The sequence below is a fragment of the Vigna angularis genome, chromosome 11, assembly GCF_016808095.1.
Source record: "Vigna angularis cultivar LongXiaoDou No.4 chromosome 11, ASM1680809v1, whole genome shotgun sequence".
NCBI lineage: Eukaryota > Viridiplantae > Streptophyta > Magnoliopsida > Fabales > Fabaceae > Vigna > Vigna angularis.
In genome coordinates this window covers 7,011,285-7,038,074 of record NC_068980.1, presented here as the reverse complement: position 1 = coordinate 7,038,074, position 26,790 = coordinate 7,011,285, and the positions used below count along the sequence as shown (strand labels likewise).

The window sequence follows — 26,790 nt, the reverse complement described above, 5'->3', positions numbered from 1 at the left end:
TGCTTTCAGCTTATGGTATTCAGTTTGTTTGTTGGGTTTCCTTGTTTTAGATAGCCAAAAATGGGCTTGCCAAGAGAAAAAGCCCTTAACCACCGCTTTTTTATTCGGGTTAAAATATGAACAAATTAGTGAGAGAAAACAAAAAAAATACTTGTGTGTATGAAAATTAAAGTATATATAAGACTCGGTAGTTTAAATACACACACGTGCTTCTATAACATTTTTTTATTTGTCTTTTAGTCGAAGCAACATTTAAGATGGATGTCTGTTTTAAATAACTGAAAGTTATTATGCTTTTTTAAAATGTTCCTGACTAATAACATTTCAGGAGATTTATCCTATAATATATTTTAGAGATGCACCTTCAATTCTTATCTCTTTTTTTCTTTTTCTCAATGTTTGGTTTTTAATATTTTTTGAAAACCAGATCATGATAAATGAAAATAATATGAAATATGTTTACCGTCACTAAAAGTTTAAATACAAAATTGAATATTTTAAATTTTATATATTTTAATTATAAAATTTAATAATAAATTGATATAATATTTTTATATCTAAGCTTACTACGTCCCCATGTTAAGAGATGAATTTTTGTTTAGTACCCAGTTTTAAAAATGTATCTATTGAGTCCCAAAGTTGTACAAATTGTATAAATGAAGTCCCCTACGTTAAATTGGTTTAAACAGAATTAACTCCGCGTTGACGTGACTATAAAATCTGACTTTTTTTCTCTCTCCTCTGTTGTTCTTCCTGCAATGCCCAGCTTTTTCTCTTCCTTCTATTTCTAAATCAGGTAACTTATCATCTTCCACATCATTTGAAACTTCACTAACTGATTCATACTCAATTTGCATATTCCCCTTATCATGTTTTTTTCCTTGGGTGCACGAAACTTCTTAGACAAGAGCTTCTTCATCATCCTCGTGTTGAATGGATGTTCTTGAATTTGATAAGCGCCAACCTCTTGCTCGCACTTTGGACTCCCTCTGGCCAGCAACATGAGCTCATATGCAGCCTCTTGCATTCGTGGCTCAATCTTATCACCTTCTTCCAAACCAGAATCCAATTTGCTGCAAGAGCTTATGCGACCCCTCTTGGCAGTAATGGACCAACCCCTGAGAACTCGAGAGAGATCAACGGCCAAATCATCAGAAAGGGTTGAGGAAGAAGTGGAATTGGAGGAGGCACCAACGATCGGAGCGTTGCTTTGAATTCCCTTCGTCGCCTTCTCAGTGTGAGACCTCATGTGCCCAAACAAGGACTTCTTGGAAGAAAAGGTCTTTCCACAAACGGAACAAGTGGGGTTACCATCCACCATCACCCATTTTGTCGTCTTGGATTTTGCAGCATCGTCAGCGCTTTGTTTCTTCCCATGAACCTGTTTCTCGAGAGGTTGTGGATTCACATGTGCCCACCAAGAGCTTTACTCGAACTGAAAACTTTGTTGTAGATATCGCACGTGAAAGAACGAATCTCATTACCTGAAAGAACGAATCAAACCAAACTCGCAACCATTTTACAGATCTCTCTGGTGCCATTAATGCTGCCATGGAGAAAGGTGAGAGCTCTCCCTCCACATCAGAGCTAGACTTCAACGACAACCACCACACCTACCTCATCGGCCCGGGCCAGTGCTTCTCCTTCCTCGCCACCACATCCAGGCTCCACCTGAAGCCGTCTGGTCCGCCGACTACCGCTTCAACAAAGCCACATATCTAAAGATCCCTTCCACCATGGTGGTAACGTTAAGGTCATATCTGGCCTCCCCTCCGCTGTCAAGGTCATATCTGGCCTCCCCTTCGTTTGTGCCTCCCTGCATGGCTATGAGAACACGCTCATCAAATCCAAAAACTATTAACGTTATTATCTTTGAAATGTTCACTACAGGGACAGACACGACAACAAGCACAATCGAATGGGTGGTGGCAAAACTTCTGCAAAACCCAAAGGTTTCAAACCCCAAGCAAAGGGAGTGGCCTCCTCCTTCATTCTGCAACGTGTCGCTCATGCGGCTGAATATACACCACCGCCAGGTGGCTGTTACTCTAGCTGACATTGTTGCGTCCTCAAGGAATCCGACGACTCCGCTATTGTTGAAGAGTCTCCGATCAACATTTACCCCTCCGTCAAAAGCACCATCGGGAGCGCCCTTCACATGCAAGAAAGTCACAACGCCACGACACTGACGAAGGGTCTCCATCATCGCCGACGAGGGTTTTCATTAGCATCACAATCGAGATCGCCACAGCACTACCGCTCCTCCGCCGCATCGCTGTCGGGATTCTTATCCATCGTCATTTCACAACCTGCAATCAGAAAACAACGAGCCCCTATGGCAGCCATTGATGCCATCCGGAGGTTTCCTCTCAATACAGCTCTTGGAGGAAGAAAATTGGAAGGTGTAGATTGGGGATGGAGAAGAAGCAGATCCATATGAGATAGGAAGAGAGAGAAAAAGTTGAATTGGAGAGAGAAAAAACTGCACAACAAAGAGGAAAGAGAAAAAGTACGCCACGTCAGCATGAAGTTAACGTCGTTATTGTCAACTTAACGGACAAAATCTTATTCATACAATTTTCATAACATAGGGATCCAATGTCTGCATTTTTAAAACCGAATACTAAACAAAAATTCACCTCTTAACATGGGAACGAAGTAAGCATTTAAGCCTTAATCTATATTTATTAAATTTTTTATGTATCAAATATTGTTCCAATATTAAAATTTGAGTTGCAAAAAATGTGTAAACAATTTAAAAATAAGCTTAAAATATAATTTTATACATAATGTATGGAATAAAAACGAATTCAATTTTACAACATAATTTAAACCTAAAAATGTATTAACCTTGAAAATAACATTGTATACAAAATATACATTTTGTGTTCTAAGTTTAAATATATATTTAGTATTCAAATATTTAGTTTTTGTGAATTTAAATTATAATACTTTATATATTGAAATATATTTATTTTTCAAAAGTAAATATTTTTCTTGTGTACCACAACTACTAAAATATTTTAGAACTTAAAATTTTTATAAAATAAATACTCTAAAATATAAATTTTCTATTAAGGTATGACAGAAAATTATAATATAAAATATTTAGAAATTTTGTCATAGGACTACAAGTCGACTACCAGGTTGACCACTAGGCCATCAGATCAACTACTAGGTCAACTAGGCTGATTAGGCCGACCATCAGACTGACTAGACTGAACCCATAATTACATTTTGTTGAGAACACTGTAATAGACTAGAGTTGATCATGTAGGAGGCCAACCGAGAACTGTAGCAAACCAGAGCATGTCATGCAAGAGATTGATCAAGTTGTTGGGAAGCTAGACTGCACTCTGTTCCGCTCATCCAAAACATGTGAGAGGGTCATGTAGAAGTGCTAAAGATGCATACTGAGTGCATGATGTTCTAAAGTCATGCTTGAGACCTTTATATAATAGTTGTAATGGATCTTTACTTTTCGTTGGCCTAATGACAGTTCAATTACATCTTAATCTGTATTAAAAGTTTAATGAGTTATTACTGTTAATAATCTGATCATGTTGTCGACCTGATCGATTGGTCAGTCTAATCAGTTTGAGTGATCGATCTGAGTGGTCGATCTAGATAATTAGTCTGGATGATCAATCTAATTAACCTAGTGATCGACCAGTCTAATAGCCAACACGTGATCATTTGACACAAAAAAAAATTCTTATAAAAAGAAACATGTGTAAAAGGAAGTTTTATTTCATCATCTATTTTATTCTATTCATTTTTATCTTAAAGAAAATAATAAGATAAGGTAATTTATTTATTCATTTCCATCATTCCACGCTTCTTTCATCACATCATCATCACAAAAAATAAATGTAACATTGAACATTAATTTGTTTTCTTTTATATTTTTAGATTCTAACTTCCTGTTTTTCAATTCTTTTGGCAGATCAATTTATCCAAATTATCAATTAATTGTATTTTTATCTCACATATTTAACTACGTAATCCTTGTACAATATCACTGCCTGCTTATGAAATTATGAACATTCTTTTTCACGATATTAAAATAATTTTTAGTTCTAAAAAATAATGTTGTTCTCTTCCAAGCAAAACAGAAAAATGAGCGTGTCTAATTGTTGATTTTGCCTATTCATGATTATTAGATAAGTGGGACCGTGCGATAGGAACATTCTAGAACAGACCCATGTTTGGTCAATCGCGTTACGTAATTATCAAGTTTAGACCAATCTAGAATAACTTATTTTCTTTTATTTAAAATCATTTTTTTTGTTCAACATTATTTATGATATTTTGAAATGACACAAAAAGGAAAAACTTTTTGATATTATTTCCCTTTTAAAATTAATCGTGCATAAATTATATTATTTTTCCAAATTTAAGCCTTGTCAGTTTTATTTGAGGGAACGATTCTGAAGACAAGAAAACATGATAACTTGCCAAAAAATATTTTTACCAATAAAATAATTTAAAAGCCATTTCACTTTTTACCATTTTTCCCTCTATGAAAATTGAAACAATGTTTGAATGAATTGACAAGCTGTAAAGCCAAACAATAACTTGGTTGGGTCCAGACTTTAAAACATATCAATCAAAATATCAAATAAGAACCATTTCTGATTAATTAAATCGCAGATAAGGTGAGAGAATTTATCTGTTAACAAAGTCCTTTGACAAAATATACGACATAAAAAGCAGTTTCTTTAAAAAATGTAGCAACCTATCATCATTTTAGTTTTCATAAAGAAATATAAAAAATGTAGCAACCGATTTAATTTTCCATTTAATCATATGCAGAAAGCAACATAAAAATGTTTAATTTATCTTTTCTCTTTTCACAAAAAACCAACATGATAAAAACTTACATAATTATTCAAGGGAATAAATCATCAGTGTATTTTTATTATCACATGACCAAATGATGTCTGTTTTTGAAAGATTTGAAACCACATTCTTTGTAAAGGAGCACATTAATGTTAATCTTCTGCAGATTAAGAAGTTCTTGATTGAACATCCTTATACCCTTATGAATCATCACTTACGAAAAGACTTTTCATCTAACACTCCTCAGACAGCAAAGGTAAAGAGAAAACATAACCCATGTTGATTTGTGAGCATAATATGATGGTGGATATGTCAGGCGAGTTCTAATAAATTTGCCTGGTTATATATGCAGATTGAGACTATATATTGTTACAACCAAAAGGAAAAAACCAGGGTGCAATTAAAACAAAACTATAACAATAAAGACTTGGGTTCCACTTCCTTTATTCATTCATATCACCGAATCCGGCATATAGTTATGGCTACTCAAAAATACTCAATAGACCTTTAAGTTTGATAAGCATGTGACACGAGCAATGGATATATATGTTTATAAAAATATAGTATAGTAGGTAGCTACTGCATGTGAGAACGACTAACCACAGCACGCCATTAAATAGTGCTGCGAACTACCATGCATACACCACGTGAATATGAAGAAGAAGGAAGGACTGAATTTTCAATGATATAATTAACACTTTTCAGAATTAACAACTACAGTCTATTTCATAAATTGATTAACAGTGAAAACACACTTTGAACTCTTTTATCAAAGAAAAAATACACCTTGATTACGTTATATATATATACTAAACTAAACCAGCTAACAGAAAATAGATATATACGTACTAAATAGTTTGTTTGTTCTAGGAAGTAGAAGAGGCTTGGCATTATTCATATTCATGCCAGCACAGTAACATGATCAGGCATCTTCTGAGGATGTAGAACCTGCCTCTGTACTCTTTGAAGGTGGCGGAGAATCTCCTTCGAAAACGAGAACGTTGGTGGCTTTTCTTTGTTGAGATGCACTGAGCCATTTTGTTGCCTCAAAAGGGTTCTCAAATCTGAGCTCTTTATGACCTCTGGTGGTGTTTGTGTTGGTGCTTGGCTGCGAAACTGGGTATGTTGTGCAGGTTTTTATAGAGATATCTGGTTAAAGAGGCAGGATGGGATTTTTGGAAATAGTGTGAGGCAAGTAAGCCACAGAAGTAGAAGACCCCACAGGTCTAGTGAGTGACAGAGCAAAGAAAATACAGTAAGATAATTTGTGTTTGATGAAATATAAATTTGAAAAAGTGACGTAACAGGTTTAGAGAGGGAAATAATGGGGTAAGAAAGAGAAGTGTTATAAGGAGTGTTGCAAAGGACTAGGATGAGGTGTAAGGTGTAGGATTTTTGAGGCATGACTAAACGAAAAGTTACCCTACACTTGGCACATTTGGAGTTGAATTTGGAAACAAGTGAGGAATTCTGTGAAGGTTTTGAATGGAAATATTCAGCGGCAGCTTCTTTCACAGTTGCTTCACAGCTACTACGACTCTCTCTTCTCCGTGGCCCAACAACTGCCACCTTTCGATTATACCTTCAATAATATCAATTAGACTCAAATTTTGCGTTTAGACAAAATCTATTCCACAACTTCTGTCTTTTCATTTTCTTTTTTGTTTTTCATTGCGTTTTCCTGGTAAACTCTCTTCATTTCTTTTTTTTATAGTTTTGTTTTCTGCTTTTGAAAGTTTGCACATCAAGTTAATAACAAAAATGTTTTTCACCATACTAATATTTTAAGGAAAGAAATATAAAATATAAGTATATGGTATTAATTAAAAAGTGTAAATAAATAAAAGGACCAATGATAGGATCACATAATACTCATAATAAAATTTACATTTCAATAATTCTCACAAAAAAACATTCAAAACTTAAAACTTCACATGTTTACAAAAGATACAATTATCTTCGTCATCTCTTTATAATTTCAAGGAACTATTTATTGATCTAAGAAATTATAATAAACAAAATAAAAAATCCTCTTAGCCAAAGTCTTTAAAAATCTTTTCTTGAATGTAATCCAAACCATAAATGATTCTCATAAACTTAACACAAATAAAAATATACTCTCCTAATGAAAAAGTTAAAAAACTATCATATATTATTCTAACTACCTTTAAAAATATCACCACATGTAGCTAAAGAAGATAACTCCCATAAACATCATCATCATCAATATACGTTAAGGCAATTACATATGGAAAGGGTCATAATACATCCGTAAAATGAAACTACTCTGTTCTTCCTAATTTGAATATTAAAAATTCTAGCAAATTTTGAAACAATATTATTTTGCTTAAACTTATTCTTAATCATATACACCAACAATATATATATATTCTCTTTTATAAGATATTCTTTAATTAAAGCTCCATTGGTCATAAGGTTTCTGGATTTTATAGAAAAACTAATACTTCTATATTTTAAATTACAACAACATTCCAATACAAAGAATACATAGATTATAAAACCATACTTTTTTTATCTCTAAATTAATAAGTCAACAACTTTTGAAAAACAAACGTTTTAGTTGATATGACAGTATTCAATTAAACCAAATTCTTCCCTTCCACATATTCCATACAAAAAATTATTCTGTACAATTCTTTAGAATATGACTCTATTGTGTTAAATGATTTCAAACATAAGAATTATAATCAAAAGGATTCAAAACTTTAAATCTATATACACATTTCCGGTTCGTAATCAACTTTTAGTATCTATAAAATTAATTGGGAAATATCTATTTGGTTTCTAAATTATTCAAAAATCATATAAAAAATTTAAAAACTATCTTTTATCTTATTAAGTGATTATTATATGATCTCGATTAAACAAGTATTTTAAAAATAAAATAAATTAGATAGACTTTTTTTTTGCATGTTTAAATTTATTTATATATTAAATAAAAATAAAAATTATAAAAAATTTAAAGAAGAAAATTTTATAAATTAATTTTAATTTGTGGAAAAAATAACTTTATATTAAGAGCTAAAAATATTTATAAAAATGCTGATATAAAAATGTTCATATATTAAAAAAAACAAGCGGATATAACTTCCTTTATCTATTTGAAAACCATAGAAAAAATAAAGATGAACATGAATTGAAAAAAAAAACAAACATGAAAAAGAGAATCCTTCCTTAAGTTGACAGGGGGAAAATAAACCTTGCACATTTTATTTTTCAAAATCACTTTTGGTATTCTTTTTAATGTCTAATTTTAAATGCAAATTTAGTCTTTGAAATTAAGTAATTAATTAAAGTAAGTTTTGTTAGACTTGATCAATCTAATATCAAGAATTTCTAGTTATAGGTCATTTCATTTTAATTGTTTAAATTTTTTTTAATAAGATGATTCGTATATGTTCTTGTCACAGATATTTTGGTGTACTAATAATGATTCTAAGTGTATTAAACAAAACAGTAGATAATCATTTAGTTATTACATAAAAACAATACATAATTTTATATAAATAGTTTTATTATAAACGAGTTTCATTATTTTAAAACTTATCATACCACTTTTTTAGAGTTCTCTATCATCTCTCTAAGAGTTCTAACTCCTAAGTCATCTTTTTGACGATTAGGAGATGCCTATCGATTACGACGAAGAGGTCTACATTTCTAGCTCATCAATTTATGTTATAGAACAAGTAAGTTTCAACTCTTTTTGCCTCTCTCGTTCCTTATCTGTTTTTGGAAGAAGAAAGTGTCGTTGCATGTGTAATCCTGCTTCTTCTGCTCATTCTTGGTTAATATAAAGTCCTAAGGACTTTGTTCGCTTCCAATTTGGAATTTCATAGGTTCGTCTAAAAATTACTTGCGTTTCAAGCATTCGGTGGAAGGTTTTAGAGTCAGGCAGTTTATTGTGAATACAGATGGCAATAGGTCGGGTCGGGCACGGATAGTGCTTACCCGCAACCCGTCCAAAAAAAAAATCCATGTGCTACCGTATCTGTTACTCGCACAGATACTCGCGGATACTCGTAAATATTTTAAAAAGATATATTTTTATAAATTATTAAAATAAAATTTAAAAAAATATATAAAATATAATATAAATTAAATTAAATATAAAATAAATTTTAATTTTAATTATATTTAACCTTATAAATAGATTAATTTTAATTTTAATTAAATAAAATTTAATAAATATAAATTAAATTTTTGTTTTAATTTTTTTGCGGGTAGCGGATATCCGCAGGTACGGATACTATAATACCCACACCCGACTTGTTTATAAGCGGGTACTAAAATACTCACTACCCGCAACTTGCGAATAGTAAATATCTGCGGATACCAACTATCCGTCGCGGATTTTATCTGCGGATACCCGCGGACGTGACTTTTTTCACCATCCCTAGTTGTGAGATAAGGGAAGCTAGACTTAGTCTTAGATTTATGATTGTGGTTTAAATTTAGTATTTCTTTGGATGATAACTTGATTTAAGTGAAATTTGTTATGTTGTACTAATATTCTTGGTGTTTAGATGATGATCATGATGGTGTGATTTTAGAATGTTTGGTATGATATGTTTGTAATGTTTCTATTGTCATTATTGTATGTGGTGAAGTTGTTTTGTGGTTTGAAATTGAATTCAAAGTATTTGGAGTAAAGAAGATTTAATTTTTAGCGTTTTAAGGTAAAAAAATAGAGGTTTTGATGGGTGACTTTGAGAGATAGGTGTTGGGGAGAGAAAGCGAGTGTTTTAAAACTGCCATAGGATCATTTGAGACTCATTAAAAGTGTTGTTTGATTGAAATCTAATATTGGACAACGAGGTGGTTCATTATTGAGGTTTTGAGAGTACTTTAATTAAAAAAAATGGGATTTTAAGTAGTGAGATTTTGAGTTATAGGTTTTGGATCAAAATGGTCAGTTTAGAGGTTATTGGTAAGTAATTTTTGACTTGTTAGAGTCCTTAAATCACTTAAAAATGGACTAGAATGGTAGAATGAGATTGTGGTCTCTAAGTTGAAAATTTAGAGGTTTTTGAATAGTGTCTTGTTACAATGTTGATTATTAGTTTAAGATAGGTTATACAATTTTGTTTAAGTCTAAAATAGTTTATAATCCAATCTAGGAGTGTTAGAAATTGGTAAAAGTGGTTAGAAATGGTAATGAATGGTCTAGAACTGTTAATTTTGTAGTTTTTACTGTTGTAGAATTATGCAGGCTAGCTGGGCGAGCAGAATTGGCTAGTTTGGAGACCAGCTCACCTAGCATGGGAAGCTTGTTGTTTTTGCTCTAACTAGACAAGTAGAATTGGCTAGTTGGGCGAGCTTTTGGGGTTTTAGCATAGAGTTGTAGTGGCTGAGCGAGCCAGTCTAGTTGGGCGAGCATAACTGACTAGTTGGGTGAGCCAGTTCGCTTAGCTTGGGAAGTTTGTTGTTTTGCCTCTACCTAGGCGAGCAGAGTTTGTTAGTTGGATGAGTGGGTTTGTTTTCTTAAGTGTTTTTTAATCCTTTTACCTATATATATGGATTTAAAATATATATTGGTTTGTTGTATGATATGTAGAAATGTTTATAACTTATATTTGAATGAAATGAGATGTATAAGAGTCCCAAGGAGGATTCTTAAGAGTTGTTTCAAAGTGTTGATTAGTATGCAATGTAAAAGTGAAAGAGTTCATGTATATGATTTCAAATGGTTTCAAAGTTATGAAGGTTAGTTCCAAGGTGGAACTTCTTGGTGTAGTTCAAGTGTGTTAGAATGAATGCAAGTAGCTCAGTTTTGGGAGTTTTCTTGATACTCTAATGGTCATACATTCTCATATAGAAAGGTTTGACGCATGTGGTGAGAGTAGCAGAAGGTCTTAGTCTAGGTGCTTCTAGTATGGCCTATGACGCGGTACAGACTAACCTTGTGATGTGTGGTAGGATGCAACCCAATTGGCAGGGACTTTGCAAAACAGTAGTGGTTACTACAAGTGCATAACTCAACATTCTTTCTAAGTCTGAACAATCGGTTTAGGTCTTTGTATGCCAAGATGCTTGAGTTGATCTATATTATGTATATGATTATTATGTGAAATGTTTTAACATATATGATGTATTGTTTTAAATCTAGCTTACCATTTTTGCTTGTGATTGTGTTTGTATGTTCTTTACTTATTCTCTTTACTATGATCATCTGGTAGGTGTAAACAGAGGGAGATGAGATCACTTTGGAACAGACCTTGGATAAAGATGTTGCGGATACTTAGTCTTCTTTTAGTTTTATTTGTGTAGATAGTTTTGATTATAGAAGGTTCGTATATATAAAGTCTCTTTTAATTGTAATAACTTTATATTTTATTTTGTCAACTGATCTATTATATAATATAATGTTTTATTTTGGATCATAATTATCTAACTTTTATAAATGTTGTTGACATAATAAATCTTAGCACATAAGACGATATATGTGAAATCTAATACAAGGCAAATTTTTATTTTTAAATTTATAAGACCATCTAAAAGAGGTTTTTAACATAACAAACTAACCATTTATCAAATGCATGCTAATTTTTATGCTGTTGGTATAGAAAAATGTTGCTGAACATAAAAGTTATTTTACACATAATAAATTGAACGTAAAAAAAATATTATTTAAAAGAATAGACACTTCTAAACTGTTGATAATGAATAAAAACATTAGCACACAACAATTTTATTAATGAAGTCAGTGATGGACACATCTTTCTATACATAACAACTAACACTTTTACCTAAAATTTACGACGTGTTTCCTTTTCGATTATACAAATAAAATCATATGTGTTTAGGCGATAATTAAATTTAAAGTCATTTTCAATAAGTCATATATATTCGTTTGAGAATAATATGCATATCTTCACATACTTAATTCATTTACTGTATTCCATGAATTCAAATAAATACATAAATTGCAACGAAACAAAACTTAGGGGATTTATATAAAATGAAACATCAATAATTATCCGCGGCTGGAATAGCTCAGTTGGTTAGAGCGTGTGGCTGTTAACCACAAGGTCGGAGGTTCAAGCCCTCCTTCTAGCGATTTTATTTTTCCTTTATTTACAATTTTTATGATAATTTATTTCTTGTTTTCCCTTTATTTACAATCTTTATGATAATTTATTTCTTTGTGAGATCCAAATCGCCTGCAGTGAGGAGAAAGATGGACGGCGTTGTAGAAAGCAAAGAATGGTACTTAGCTGCATATTCGCCGGAGGGTGTTCCAACCTCGGACAATCTCAAACTCCGAACCGTCACTCTCTCACTAGCCTCTCATTCAATCCCCGACCACCACGTCTCCCTCCAGATTCTCTTTATCTCCGTCGACCCATACCTCCGCACCCGACTCACCGGCACCTTGGACGGCCTCTTCATTCCGCAATACCAACCCAACCAGGTGATTACAGCGTATGCAGTTGGGAAGGTAGTTGGATCTAAAGACAGCAAGTACAGGGAGGGCGATCTAGTCTTAGCCCCTTCTGCTCCGGTGGCTGAGTACTGTATAGTTCCTTCCTCGAGTATACTTCGGAAAATTGACTCTGCTAGTGGAATTTCGTTGCCGGATTATCTAAGTGCCTTAGGTACTTATGCTTAATGAAAATCAGAAACGCAATTAAGGAAGCACCTAGGAATTATTAGAATTTATTGTATGTGATTATGCGTGCAGGAGTACCAGGGTTTGCGGCATGGGTGGGAATAGTGGTTCTGGGAGACCCGAAACCCGGCTCCAATGTGTTCATATCTGCTGCCTCCGGTGCGGTTGGTATGAGTGCTGGGCAGTTAGCTAAGATCCGTGGTTGTAGAGTCATCGGAAGCACTGGTTCAGATGATAAGGTAATTTCATTTCCCAAATCTTCTTTTACTTCCTCACATTTTTAATTTTACTTCACAATCCACGTGCATAACGTTAACATCTCACAACAGGGCTTTTAGAAACATTTTCTTAATTTTCTTTTTATTTTCAACATACAGCTAATTTTTATTTTATATATTTTAAAAATAAAATGGGGAGAATCTACAAGGGTTTTCAAAAGAAATCTTTATTTCATATTTTTCTTTATGCTTTTGAGATACTTTTTCATCCTTCTGTGGATAATATTATTTAAAAATAATAATTGTTGCTCCCGGCGTGTCATCGTCAATGTCCCACCACTGAGAATGTCTGGTTGTGGTGATGCACGTTTCAAAACTTTCACATTCGAATCATTGAGGAGATTTATAATATAAAATGTGACTGTTTATTTATTTGAAATTGTTTTTTTAAAAAATAATTTATGAAAAAGATTTACTTCCATTTTTGTGATACTTTTAGTTGGAGACAGATGTCTAATAACTATAATTAGAATACTTTATTAACATAAATAATTTTAAAGTAATGGTAAACTTGTTTGCTCTCTCAGTTTACTTTTTCTGACTTTAGAGGAATTTCAATTCTAAATGAATAGTAAAATTTTATTGGCAATGCTTTAAAATTGGACATTTCCTCATATCAAGTTACTCTCTTCAACATTAATTAAACTGTGTAATTACTTAAATAAAATAATTGAAATATAAATCCATTTTTTATTGATTCAGTTTTCAATTAAAGTTTCCAAAAATCTGTTACTGAAAATAAATATCGGAGGACCTTTTTCTCGTACACTAATAAAAAATAAAATATAACTTATTAAAAATATTATCAATAAAATATATAGAAACATGACTGAAAAAACAATTTTTTTTATTAATTGTTATAATTATATAGTAAAAACACTTTCCGTCTTTTATCATGATTACTTATTAAGAATAATTTATTATAAATTATAGAAATTAAAAATTGTTAGAAAGTATAAAAAAAAATTATAAGGTAAAAATTATATATATAAAAAAAATTGCATAGATAATCCCTAACATTAAATACTATAAATATTTTTTCGTTTGGTGCATTTGGAATTCTTTATCTGTTTTTTTACCAATATAAGTAAATTTACTTTTAAAATTATGAATTTAAGTCTGATTTTAAATTAATTACTAAAAGGACTAAATCCTACTTTGTGGTTATAACTTTGTTTCCAAAAAGTCGTGAGATGCATACACGATTTTTTCAATAATATTAAAATGATTTTTTCGAAGAATAAACTTAATTAATCACGAGAATTAACTTCAATGCAAAGTTTAATATAGTTAAATGACTTCTATCACATAATTAGATTTTATTTTGAGGTTAATTTTCATGATTAATTAAGTTTAGTCTTTACAAAAATCGTCATTCAAAAATACGATTTTAATATTATTAAGAAATTATGTATGTATTTCATGATTACTTCAAAACAAAATCATGACTATTATATACAACTTAGCTCTTTCGGTAATTAATTTAAAATCAAACCCAGATCTCTGTAATTTCATAACTAAATTAATCCAAATTTGTAACAAACCTTTTTTATCTTGTGATCTGGTCAATTTTCACATTAAAAGTAAAAGGTTGTAATCTTATATTTTTTTTCTTTTATGGTCATAAATAATCATTCATGATTCGATTTTTAAAGGATTTTGGTTGTTTTCTTTGGACCTTATTGATAGAAGCCCTACTTTCATAGACAGGCCAGTTTTCTGGGCCTATTATAGCAGTGTCGCCAAATTGGGCTAGTTTGGTGGTGACTGAACTCAGTTTCAATTAAAACTATTGGGCTATATTGTGATAATAATTAATTGAGAGTTACTCCCTACACCACCCCACATTGCTCCCTGCGCCACTATATTTTTTTAAATTTCAAAACTATCTTTTATATTTTAAAATATCTTATACTCCACCTCTTTCTTAAACGGATGTCGGCATCCGTTGAAGAATTATTCTTCAACGGATGTGCCATATCCGTTGAGGTTTTTTTTTTTTTTTAGTTTTTAGTTTTTTAATTTATTGTATTTTAAATTAATATATAAATATTATTTAATTTTTTTAAAATTATTACTTAATTATTTATAAATTAATTTTATTTTATTTAATAAAATAATTATTATTAATTAAATTTATGTATTATTACCTAAATAATAATTAAAATATTTTTTAAAAAATTTATTAAAATGGATGTCCGTTAACGGATGTGCCATATCCGTTGAGATTTTTTTTTTTTAGTTTTTAGTTTTTTAATTTATTGTATTTTAAATGAATATAAATATTATTTAATTTTTTTAAATTATTACTTAATTATTTATAAATTAATTTTATTTTATTTAATAAAATAATTATTATTAATTTAATTTATGTATTATTATTTAAATAATAATTAAAATAATTTTTAAAAAATTTATTAAAACGGATGTGACGACATCCGTTGAAGTTTGTTTATTTTTTCTTTAATTTTTAGTTTTTTAATTTATTATATTTTAAATTAATATATAAATATTATTTAATTTTTTTATAATTATTACTTAATTATTTATAAATTTATTTTATTTTATTTAATTAAATAATAATTATTAATTTAATTTATGTATTATTATTTAAATAATAATTAAAATATTTTTTAAAAACTTATTAAACGGATGTGCCACATTTTCTATTTTTTTTAATAAAAGTAATAAAATAAAATATAAAATATGTAAATGGATGTCAACATCCATTGAAGGCAAAACGGATGTTGACATTCGTTTTATAGCAAGGACAAATTGTAAAACCCATGAAAAAATTTATAATAGTAAATTTTAGCATTTTATTAGTAATAATAATTTTAATGGATAGAAAAATATAAATTTTGGATATAAAATTATAGTAATTTTAGAAGGAGAGGTTCAAATTTTTGGTAACTTATTTAGTAAATTTTTTTAAATTGAATAGTAAAAAGTAAATAGTAAATGGTAAAAAGTAAATAGTAAAAATAAATTTTCAGCATTAAGATTTCTTAGCATGGAAGAAAGTAGTAGGTAGAAATTAGGATCAGATTTGGTGAGAAAATGATTGAAATATTATTTTTAAATAATATTAAAATAATAAATAATATTAAAATATTAATGAATAGTAAATTTTTTTTTACTATAAATAGCCATAGGAGGGAAAGGTATTTTGCACCAAGAAAAGATGAATCAAGTGAGAGCTTGAGAAATAGAGAAGAAAGAGTTAGGGAGAAATTTTTAGTTGCAAGAAGAGTAGAGGTTCTGAAGGGTTTCGGGGGAAACAAATTCGGAGCAGGAGATTAAGTCTGGAATAGAGGTAGGGGAGCTAACTTTTCTAAGCTTTTATATTATGATTTAGTACTGTTTTATTACTATTCATGTCTTGAAATTATGTATGAATATTGTTAATGCTTACTGTATGTTTATCTATATTGATATTCGGTATAAATATTATATGCTGTTGTTTTGAATCTGTTAATAAGAAATTTGTTAAAAACTAGTTGAGGAACACTTTGGCTAAGGAAAGACTTGGTACTTAAGTTGTCCATTGTGACGCACCTCTCTTTCCTGGAAGTCTACTCGACAGGTTTTTAACTTAAATCTTGTGTACAGATTATGTACTGTTAAATTATCATGTAATATATCTTGTTGGAATATATTCAGTTTGTATGATTTCTGAAATGATTGAAGTTTATTTGATTTGAATTTATGCATCTACACATGTATGAGTATTACGGGGAAATGTCGTAAGGGTATAATATGAGTCGAGGAATGTGAGTATGGTATGAGTCTCGCGGAGAGATTCTGTAATGTCAGAGTATGTGTATGAGGATTAAGGGTAGATTTCGTAATGGTATAATATGAGTTGAGGAATATGAGTATGGCATGAGTCTCGTGGAGAGATTCAGTAATATTATAGTATTTGTGTATATGTTGATGTTGAGGGTCCCGTAGTTGGAGGTTATCCTGATACTCTAATAATCATCTAGTCTCAAGTAGAGAGGGATGAATTATGTGGTGAGAGGAGCAGGAGGTCCTGGTCTATGTGCCGGTTTTGGACATAGTGAGGGGACTAACCTTGTGAATGGTATGAAGTATTTTGGAAGTGTATTTGTAAGAAGAAGTAGAAGTCATTCCAAGTGCATAACCTCCCGTGACCGCTCATCAACGTATCATCCGGATGAGTGTCTATTGGGTATTGTGGTGTCTATTGGGTATTGTGAGACGAGTGTCTAATAGGGATTGTGGTATGAGGGTGTCGAACATAATTATTATATGATGTTTATATCAAGGTAATTATACATGTTTTAAATGATTTGTTGCATGTTAGCTCACCCTACTTGTTTGTGTTTGTTTTGTGTTTGGGTATGTGCGATGATCGTATAATTCGTTATACGGGAGCAGATGAAGGAATGTCGTCTGATCCAATGCCAATGAAGGGAGAGACAGAAGAATAAGTTAGAAGAATTCGAATTATATTTATGAGATTATAGTTGAAATCTGAGTTTAAAACATGTGTAGACATATATTAATTATGAATTTATAAGTGTGAGATTACGGGATATTACCGTAAATGTAATGTTACAATATATATCTGGCGTGAGATATTGGGATGTTACACAAATTAGGTATGGGGAGGTGCAGGAGCATTGGTGATGGTGGAGAGAATAACATTCTAATTAATTTTAGACTTAATAAAGTTTTACGTATAAATTTTACTAAATATTTTTTTTATATTGAGTATTTAAATTTTTACATTTTTAGTTAATATTTTTGTTAATTAAGTAGTGTGACTGATATTTTATTTTATCATCTTATTTATTTGTTTTTTTACAGACACGAAGTTTTGTAATTAAAATTAAACAATATTTAATTAATATAAAATAATAAATAATTTTATATTGAGATTTAAAACTTAATTAAAAAAAACTATTTTAAAAAGAGCATGATATAAAAGATATAGATTATTTAGAAATCATATTTAAACAAAAGTTTGTAAATAGGGAAAATATTTATGCATCTTTAGCGAATTGTAACACTTCAGATTACAATATTTCATAGATAGTTTTTGTTGACTTTTCTACAAAGTACCTTCAAAGTTGATAACCATAATTTTCTAATTAGTTTACATACAGTATAGAAATCAACCTCTATTACTTTTAATAGAAACTAATATTTACACTGTACAATATCCAAACTAAAGTCTAGTTACTTTTTCCATTTGTGGGTGGTCTATTTATCCAAAAGATAATTTATTTTATAATCTTATAAAAAATTGAAATTTAAAAGCTTAAAATATTTATCATTGTCCTAAAATAAAATTGTTCATATTTATTCATTCTCATTTATATTTATAAAATTAAAATCAAGAATTGGTGGATAAGTCAACTTATATAGGTCGAGTTACATTGGGTGTGAATGGGTGGGTTAACAATGATATTCAACTCATAGCTCAATGGTTGGTTTCTCAGGTGAAGCTCATCAAAGAAGAATTTGGTTATGACGATGGATTCAACTACAATAAGGAATCAGATTATGATGCGGCTTTGAGCAAGTAATCCAGTGCTCTCAATTTGATTCTTCAAAATTATGTGTCAATGTTTTTTAATTGTGGTTTAATAATACTTGAATTCCTGAGATTCCTATTGAGAAAATTGACCCCTGAAATGATTAACATAAGATTTACCTGAAGTTCTGCAATAACATTTGAGATTATGCAGATACTTTCCGAATGGCATTGATGTTTACCTTGATAATGTTGGCGGTAAAATGCTTGAATCAGTTCTTAACCATGTCAACAAACATGCAAGGATAGCACTTTGCGGGATGATATCTCAATATAACAAGGTGAGTTTATGTTATTTATGAAAATGACATTAGAGTGATAATTGTTGAGAATGAATGTGTTGGTTTTTTGAATAACTAAGAGTTGATTATGGAGCAGGTTTGGACCGAAAGAGAAGGGGTGAGAAACCTGTTGAATATGGTGGGGAAGCAGGTGAGGATGGAGGGGTTTATGCTTGAATCATATTGGAATCGTTTTGGAGATTTTGCTAAAGACATGGAAGGATACATAAAAGAGGGAAAGGTTACGTCAAAGAACAAAATAAATGTTGGAATTGAGAGCTTTTTGGATAGCTTAGCCTCTCTCTTTACCAGCTCTAATATTGGAAAAGTTGTTGTTCAACTTAATAATTAAGGAACTTTCTCTTAAACATCTACTTATGATATATAATCTCCAACACTACATCTTTATGTCTACTGTTGTAAGACCGAATATCTATATGTTTTTAATTTTACAATTCTGCTGATTGAAAATAGTCTTTAGTCTTTAATATTTTAATAATATGCGTATTAGAAAAAAGAGTTATAAAATTCGTTTAGTGCTAAAACATAAAAAGGTTGTGATTGAATTCTTTTACTAACATTTGATAAATACAAGATTGATACAAAAAATTTAAAAAATATTTTAATATGTTAAAATTAAAACATTTATTTTTTTAATTTTTTATATTTAACGACACATAATAACAAGTTAAAATTAAGTTTTCTCAACTAAAAATTAAACATGTCATACAATACTTAATGTGTAATGAATTTAAAATATTACACTGAGTTATTTCTCATAGTAAAACTTTAACTTTGTAATTTTGCAAGGGTTTTGTCCAGCAAGGGTTTTGACACTTCGTTACTTTCATACCCAATAATTTAATTTATATTTTAATTAAATAGCTTAATTTCAATATATTGTTATTATTAAAATTTACCCATAATATTTTAAGATTTAGAAAGAAAGCAATTTTCCATCTAGCAACGGGAATTCTTAAAGGAAGTTGAAAGTGTAAAGGAAATGAAAAATTATGAAAAGAAAAATAATATGATATTGTAGAGCACAAGGGTTACATTTGGATTAAAAAGTGGATCCTTTAGCGGAATTTGAGTTGTTTCCTTGCTTTCCACATCTTATGGACAAAGTATGAATAACACTTTCACTCATGCAATCTATGTGATTTTAAAGTGCAATTACAACTATTATATAAACATTTACCTCCCTTCCTATTTCTGTGTATATTGAAAAATATTACATCAATTATATATAAAATAATTTATCATATATATAAATAAGTACAAATCAAATTTTGCTTGGTAAATTAGTTTTATAAAATTAAATTATATTTAAATCTCCTTAAAATAATATCAAAATCACATTAAATTTATTAACGTGGTTGTTAATTTATGAGTTAAATATATTTTTAGTTTTAGTGAAAGTTAGAATTAAGTCATCTTCGAAATTTTAGATCAATTTACTTATCATCTTTATAACTGTATGGGTTTAGTTATTTTAATTCAATTTTGTTAAATTTATTTCATGTTTAAAAGATGTTTTTCATTAACATCGAAACGAAAATGTATCAAACGATATAAGTAACTTAAATTTTGTCATAAAATACGTTTGAAACATTAAATAAATTTAAAAAATTTAGTTAAAAAAACTAAAAATATTTTATAAAGTTGAGAAATTAAATTAATTAAAGTTTTGAAGAAAAATTATTTCTAATTTTCATTGAATTACTTATTTAATCTTTAATTTATTGCATTACTTATTATTAATTACTCATAAATTTATGAAAATGTGCTAAGAACTCTACAACAATTAAAAATAAAATATATTTATAGTATACAATAAAAATATGCAGACTTCACTTTATAAAGTTTGTAAATAAAAAATTAAAAAAAATAATATAACTTATGCGTTTAGGCTATGTTTGTTTAAGGTAAGTTCTATTCATGAAGAGAGATTTGTCAATAATACTTATATTTTGATCGGCTGACATGCACGGAAATATCGAGTGTAGAGAAAATGAAAAAAAAAAAAAAAAGAGTCTTTCTCAATTTTAAACAAAAATAAAAAAAAAGGAAAGTTCGTAAACAATCCTATAATATCGTAATTGCTCTCCTTTTTTAATTCAATACACAGTCCAATTAAATTTTGCCCTCCTCCTTACTGCTGCAACACATTATATAAATATATTAGTTTATCTTTTTTTTTCTTCAATTAAATATATTTTATATAATATTTATAAAGATTAAATTTTTTTGTTTCTTAACTTTTAATGAAAATTAGAATTAATTCTTCTTTAAATTTTAATTTATTTTTCAATTTTAAAAGTGTATGCATTTATTTTTTTTTAACTAAATTTTGATAGATTTATTTAATATTTCACACACATTTCATGATAAATCTAATAAATTTAGTTAAAAAAACTAAATTTATACATTTGTAAAGTTGAAGAATTAAATTAAACTAAAATTTTAAAAAATACTAATTCTAATTTTCACTATAAATTAAGAAACCAGCAACATATTTAAAGTTATTTATAATAATAATAATTAATATTATTATAATAATAATTGTTATAATTATAATAATAATTAATTATTATTATAATAAATATTATCATAGTTAACTTTTAATTTTAATCTAATTAACATTAATTATATTTTATTTTAAATTACTTTTATAATTAAGAATAAAATTGTCATATTTTATTTTTATTAACTATTTTTGTTTAATTTATTATACTCATCACATTATATATAAAGTTGTATTCTAAATTCATTTAAATCACATAATCTTTTCTCTTTCTTTTTTTCTAAATCTATTTTTCTAAGTCCATCTTCAAATTCATACATTCAAGTGATGAGCACAAGAATAAAAGCAAACAAAAAGTGATTTCACAATTATTAATTGAATCACAAACTGCATCGAAACTAGTAACTGATTTTAGCAGTTTATGGGGTAAAGTGATTGGGATTTGTAATACTTTAGATCCGTAAATATGGCATGAAGAAATAAAGTAGAAACAGTGGATGGTAACGTCACTACAATTTTCTTTATAATTTTTTTAAGATAATAATATTTTCACACTAAAAAAATTTCTACACTTATTTAACATTATTTTTATTTTTATTTTTAATTTTTACAAATACAAAATTTCATTTGTGTTAGAACCAGTTTGTCTTTACAATAGATTGTCAAACGCGGCCTTTTGTTGCAATTTTTTCAAGATTTTTTTTTTACTATACACTCTTTTAATATGTTGTTATATATATACACTTTTGCTAACTTGTATACCGTCTTTTATTTGTTGGTACATTTTAGTAATGTATATCAGATTTTAATTAACAAAAATATTATTATATATTATGGATTCTAAGTTTTAAGGTTAAGAATATTTAAATAATTTTTATTCTTAAAACTAAATAAAACAAGAAATTCTCAAACCCTTACGCATCTTCCTCGTTCCTCCACTCATTTCTCTATAGTGTTTAAGTGTATAAAAACCAAGCTAAACTACTAATTCTAAAATTTAAAAACGAACTTTAATCTATATATTGTTTTATGTTTTTTCTAATTCAAATTAACTATGTTGAATTAGTAAATACAATGATTGTCATTAAGAATATATAGTTTAGTAACTATAAATACTAAGTTAAAACCTTTTCATTCTTTTATTTCTTAAATATTACAACAACTCTTTCGTCTATATTTAATATTAATAAATATTTATAGTTAATTATAATAAATATTTATATTTAATATTAATAAATATTTCTTTTATATTAGTTGTCGTATATACATTATGTTTCATCAGTTAATCTTGAACTATCAATTATTAATAAAACGGTTTAAATTTCAAAACTGTTGACATCTTAACCGAGATCCTCTTAGCTGGTTATTATGATTCGAACTCTTCTTAGCCGTGTTTCTCTTGATCGACTACTCTAAGCCAAACTTTTTCTATCAGTCATCTTGTACCGACCTCTTAGACATCATCTGTGACCTATCACCCTAACCGAACAATATGATTAATTGATTGCATAATGATTATATTAACAATGATAATGACAAATTAACCTGATGATAATGTCAATTAAGGTATTTTGAACCGTGATTAAACTCACAAAAAATGAAAAATTTATAACAACTACTATAAATAAAACTATAAAATATCACTTTCAAATAACATTCCATTAATATTATTCTGATCTATTATTTACTAACTTTAGTATCAAAATATATTATATAGATATCATCCAACCACACTAAAAATTTGACCCAACCATAGATTGTCAAAAGCAAATTTTTGTTGCAATTTTAATCAAGATTTTTTTTTCTATACACTCTTTTGATATGTTATTGTATGTATATATATATATATATATATATATATATATATATATATATATATATATATATATATATATATATATATATATTTATTGAGTTTGCTAACTTGCATACACTCTTTTTTTAGTTGGTACATTTTACTAATGTGTACCGGGTGTTAGTAGCCGAATATACCATCATATAGTATGGATTCTAAGTTTTTAAGGTCATGGGTATTTAAATAACTTTCATTCTTAAAACTTAAAAAAAAAACAAAAAACCTCCAAATCCTTGCTCACCTCTCTCATTCCTCCCAACCCTTTCTCTATGGTGTTTAAGTGAACGAAGATAAACTACTAATTCAAAAATTTTAAAATGAAATTTAATCTATATATTGTTTTATGTTTTTTATAATTCAAAATATCTATCTTGAATTCGTAAATACACTGATTGTCATTAAGAATATATCGTTTAGTAGATATAAATACCAAGTTAAAATCTTTTCATTCTTTTATTTCTTAAAGATTACAACAACTCTTTCATCTATATCTAATATTAATAAATATTTATATCTAATATTAATAAATATTTATATTTAATATTAATAAATATTTATAGTTAATTATAATAAATATTTATATTTAATATTAATAAATATCTCTTTTATATTAGTTGTCGTATGTACATTATGTTTCATCAGTTAATCTTGAACCATCAATTATTAATTAAACGGTTTAAATTTCAAAACTGTTGACATCTTAAATCGAGATCCTCTTAACTGGTTATTATGAGTCGAACTCTTCTTAGCCGAGTTTCTCTTGAACGACCACTCTCAGCCAAACTTTTTCTACTAGTCATCATGTACTGATCTCTTAGACATCATCCGTGACCTATCACCTTAACCGAACAATATTATTAATTCATTAATGACGAATTAACCTGATAATGTCAAAATTAAGGTATATTTGAACCGTGATTAAACTAACAAAAAAATACAAATTTATAACAACCACTATAAATAAAACTATAAAATATCACTTTCAAATATATATATATATATAACATTCCATTAATATTATTCTGATCTATTATTTACTAGCTTTAGTATCAAAATATATTATATAGATATCATCCAACCACACTAAAAATTTGACCCAACCATAAATTGTCAAACGCAAATTTTTGTTGCTATTTTATTCAAGAATTTTTTATCTATATACTCTTTTAATATGTTATTGTATATATATATATATATATATATATATATATATATATATATATATATATATATATATATATATATGGGTTTGCTAACGTGCGTACGTCTGTTTTTCAGTTGGTACATTTTAGCAATGTGTACCGGGTTTTAGTAGACAAAAATATCCTTATAATTTTTGTCTTATCTAATTTTATCTAATTTTCACAAGCATAATGACATAAAAGGAATTGGTAATTGGCCTGGAAAAAATCAGAAACACTCGTTGTTAAACAATTTCTTACAAAAAATGATTTTATAATGAGTTTTAATTTTATAATTTTTATCCTATATAATTTTATCTAATTTTCACAAGCATAATGACATCTCAAGGAATTGGTAATTGGCCTGGAGAGTTTTTTTTAGAGATGATGATTCAACATATGCAGATGATGGAATTAAAGAGGTTAGTGAAGATGGTGAAATTGGAGAGATCTTGAATGAACCTTTACTTGAAGGTGAATAGAAGGTGAATAGAAGGTGAATAGAAGGTGAATATGTCAATGACTTAACTCTTTAAAAAGGTTGGAGTGAGAGAGATGAAAGAGAAAGGATTAAGAGGAACGAGAGAGGTGAGTAAGGGTTTGGGGATTTCTCTTTTTTTTTTTAGTTTTGAGAATGAAAATTATTAAAATATCCTTAACCTTAAAACATAGAATCATGATATATAAGGGTATTTTTGTCTACGCATTATTTTTCAGTTGGTACATTTTAACAATGTGTACCGGGTTTTGGTAGACGAAAATACCCTCATATATTATAGATTCTAAGTTTTAAAGGTCAAGGGTATTTAAATAATTTTCATTCACAAAATAAATAAAAAAACAAGAAACCTTTAAACCCTTACCCACCTCCCTCATTCCTCACAACCTTTTCTCTAGGGTGTTTAAGTGTATAAGAACGAAAATAAACTACTAATTCTAAAATTTAAAAACGAAATTTAATCTATATATTGTTTTATGTTTTTTCTAATTCAAATATCTATGTTAAATTGGTAGATACCGTGATTGTTATTAAGAATATATCGTTTAGTAGCTATAAATACTAAGTTAAATTTTTTTCATTCTTTTATTTCTTAAAGATTAGAACAACTCTTTCATCTATATTTAATAATAATAAATATTTATATTTAATAATAATAAATATTTATATTTAATAATAATAAATATTTATATTTAATATTAATAAATATTTCTTTTATATTAGTTGTCGTATGTACATTATGTTTTATCGTTTAATCTTGAACAATCAATTATTAATTAAACGGTTTAAATTTCAAAATTATTGACATCTTAAATCGAGATCCTTTTAGCTGGTAATTATAAGTCGAACTCTTCTTAGCCGAGTTTCTCTTGATCAACCACTCTAAGCCAAACTTTTTCTGCCAGTCATCCTGTACCAACCTCTTAGACATCATTCTTGACCTATTACCCTAACCGAACAATATGATTAATTAATTGCATAATGATTATATTAACAATGATAATGATGAATTTACCTGATGAAAAATTTATAACAACTACTATAAATAAAACTATAAAATATCAATTTCAAATAACATTCCATTAATAATATTCTGATCTATTATTTACTAACTTTAGTATCAAAATATATCATATAGATATCATCCAACCACACTAAAAATTTGACCCAACAATAAATTGTCAAATGCAAATTTTTTTTGCAATTTTATTCAAGATTTTTTTTTTCTATATAGTGTTTTAATATTTTATTATATATATAGATATATATATATAGATATATGTATATATATATATATATATATATATATATATGTATATATATCTATAGTATATATATATATATATACATATATATATATATATACATATATATATATATATATACATATATATATATATATACATATATATATATATACATATATATATATACATATATATATATATATATATATATATATATATATATATATTGCTAACTTGCGTATATTCTTTTTTCAGTTGGTACATTTTAGTAATGTGTATCGGGTTTAGTAAATGAAAATACTCTAATATATTATAGATTCTAAGTTTTTAAGGTGAAGAGTATTTGAATAATTTTTATTCTCAAGATTTAAAAAAAAAACAAGAAATCTCCAAATCTTTGCTCACATCCCTCATTTCTCTCAAACATTTTTTTAGGGTGTTTAAGTGTATAAGAACGAAGATTAACTACTAATTCTAAAATTTAAAAGTGAAATTTAATCTATATATTGTTTTATGTTTTTTCTAATTCAAAATATCTATCTTGAATTCGTAAATACAGTGATTGTCATTAAGAATATATTATTTAATAGATATAAATACTAAGTTAAAATCTTTTCATTCTTTTATTTCTTAAATATTAGAACAACTCTTTCATCTATATGTAATATTAATAAATATTTATATTTAATATTAATAAATATTTCTTTTATATTAGTTGTCGTATGTACATTATGTTTTATGAGTTAATGTTGAATAATCAATTATTAATTAAACGGTTTAAATTTCAAAACAATTGACATCTTAAATCGAGATCCTTTTAGCTGGTTATTATGAGTTGAACTCTTCTTAACCGACTTAGTAGCTATAAATACTAAGTTAAAAAA

At 28.0% G+C, this 26,790-nt stretch overlaps 1 protein-coding gene and 1 non-coding gene across 2 annotated transcripts; both read left to right on the top strand.

Annotated features, from left to right (window-relative positions):
* Positions 1–11,845: 11,845 nt before the first annotated feature.
* On the top strand, positions 11,846–11,919 carry TRNAN-GUU (transfer RNA asparagine (anticodon GUU)). Its single transcript has one exon. It is a non-coding gene; the product is annotated as a tRNA-Asn (tRNA).
* Positions 11,920–11,972: 53 nt separating this feature from the next.
* Positions 11,973–19,011, top strand: LOC108333146 ((+)-pulegone reductase). Its single transcript, XM_017568493.2, has 5 exons — positions 11,973–12,458; positions 12,545–12,711; positions 18,222–18,304; positions 18,471–18,597; positions 18,695–19,011. Exons 1-5 carry the CDS (start codon positions 11,990–11,992, stop codon positions 18,947–18,949), a joined length of 1,101 nt encoding a protein of 366 aa, XP_017423982.1. The 5' UTR covers positions 11,973–11,989; the 3' UTR covers positions 18,950–19,011.
* Positions 19,012–26,790: the final 7,779 nt, after the last annotated feature.

Bases quoted from the DNA above. Each gene is read 5' to 3' on its own strand.
- LOC108333146 (XM_017568493.2), top strand. From the start codon at position 11,990: ATGATAATTTATTTCTTTGTGAGATCCAAATCGCCTGCAGTGAGGAGA. The intron at 12,712-18,221 runs GTAATTTCATTT...TTGGTTTCTCAG, and splicing joins GCACTGGTTCAGATGATAAG to GTGAAGCTCATCAAAGAAGA. The intron at 18,305-18,470 runs GTAATCCAGTGC...GAGATTATGCAG, and splicing joins TATGATGCGGCTTTGAGCAA to ATACTTTCCGAATGGCATTG.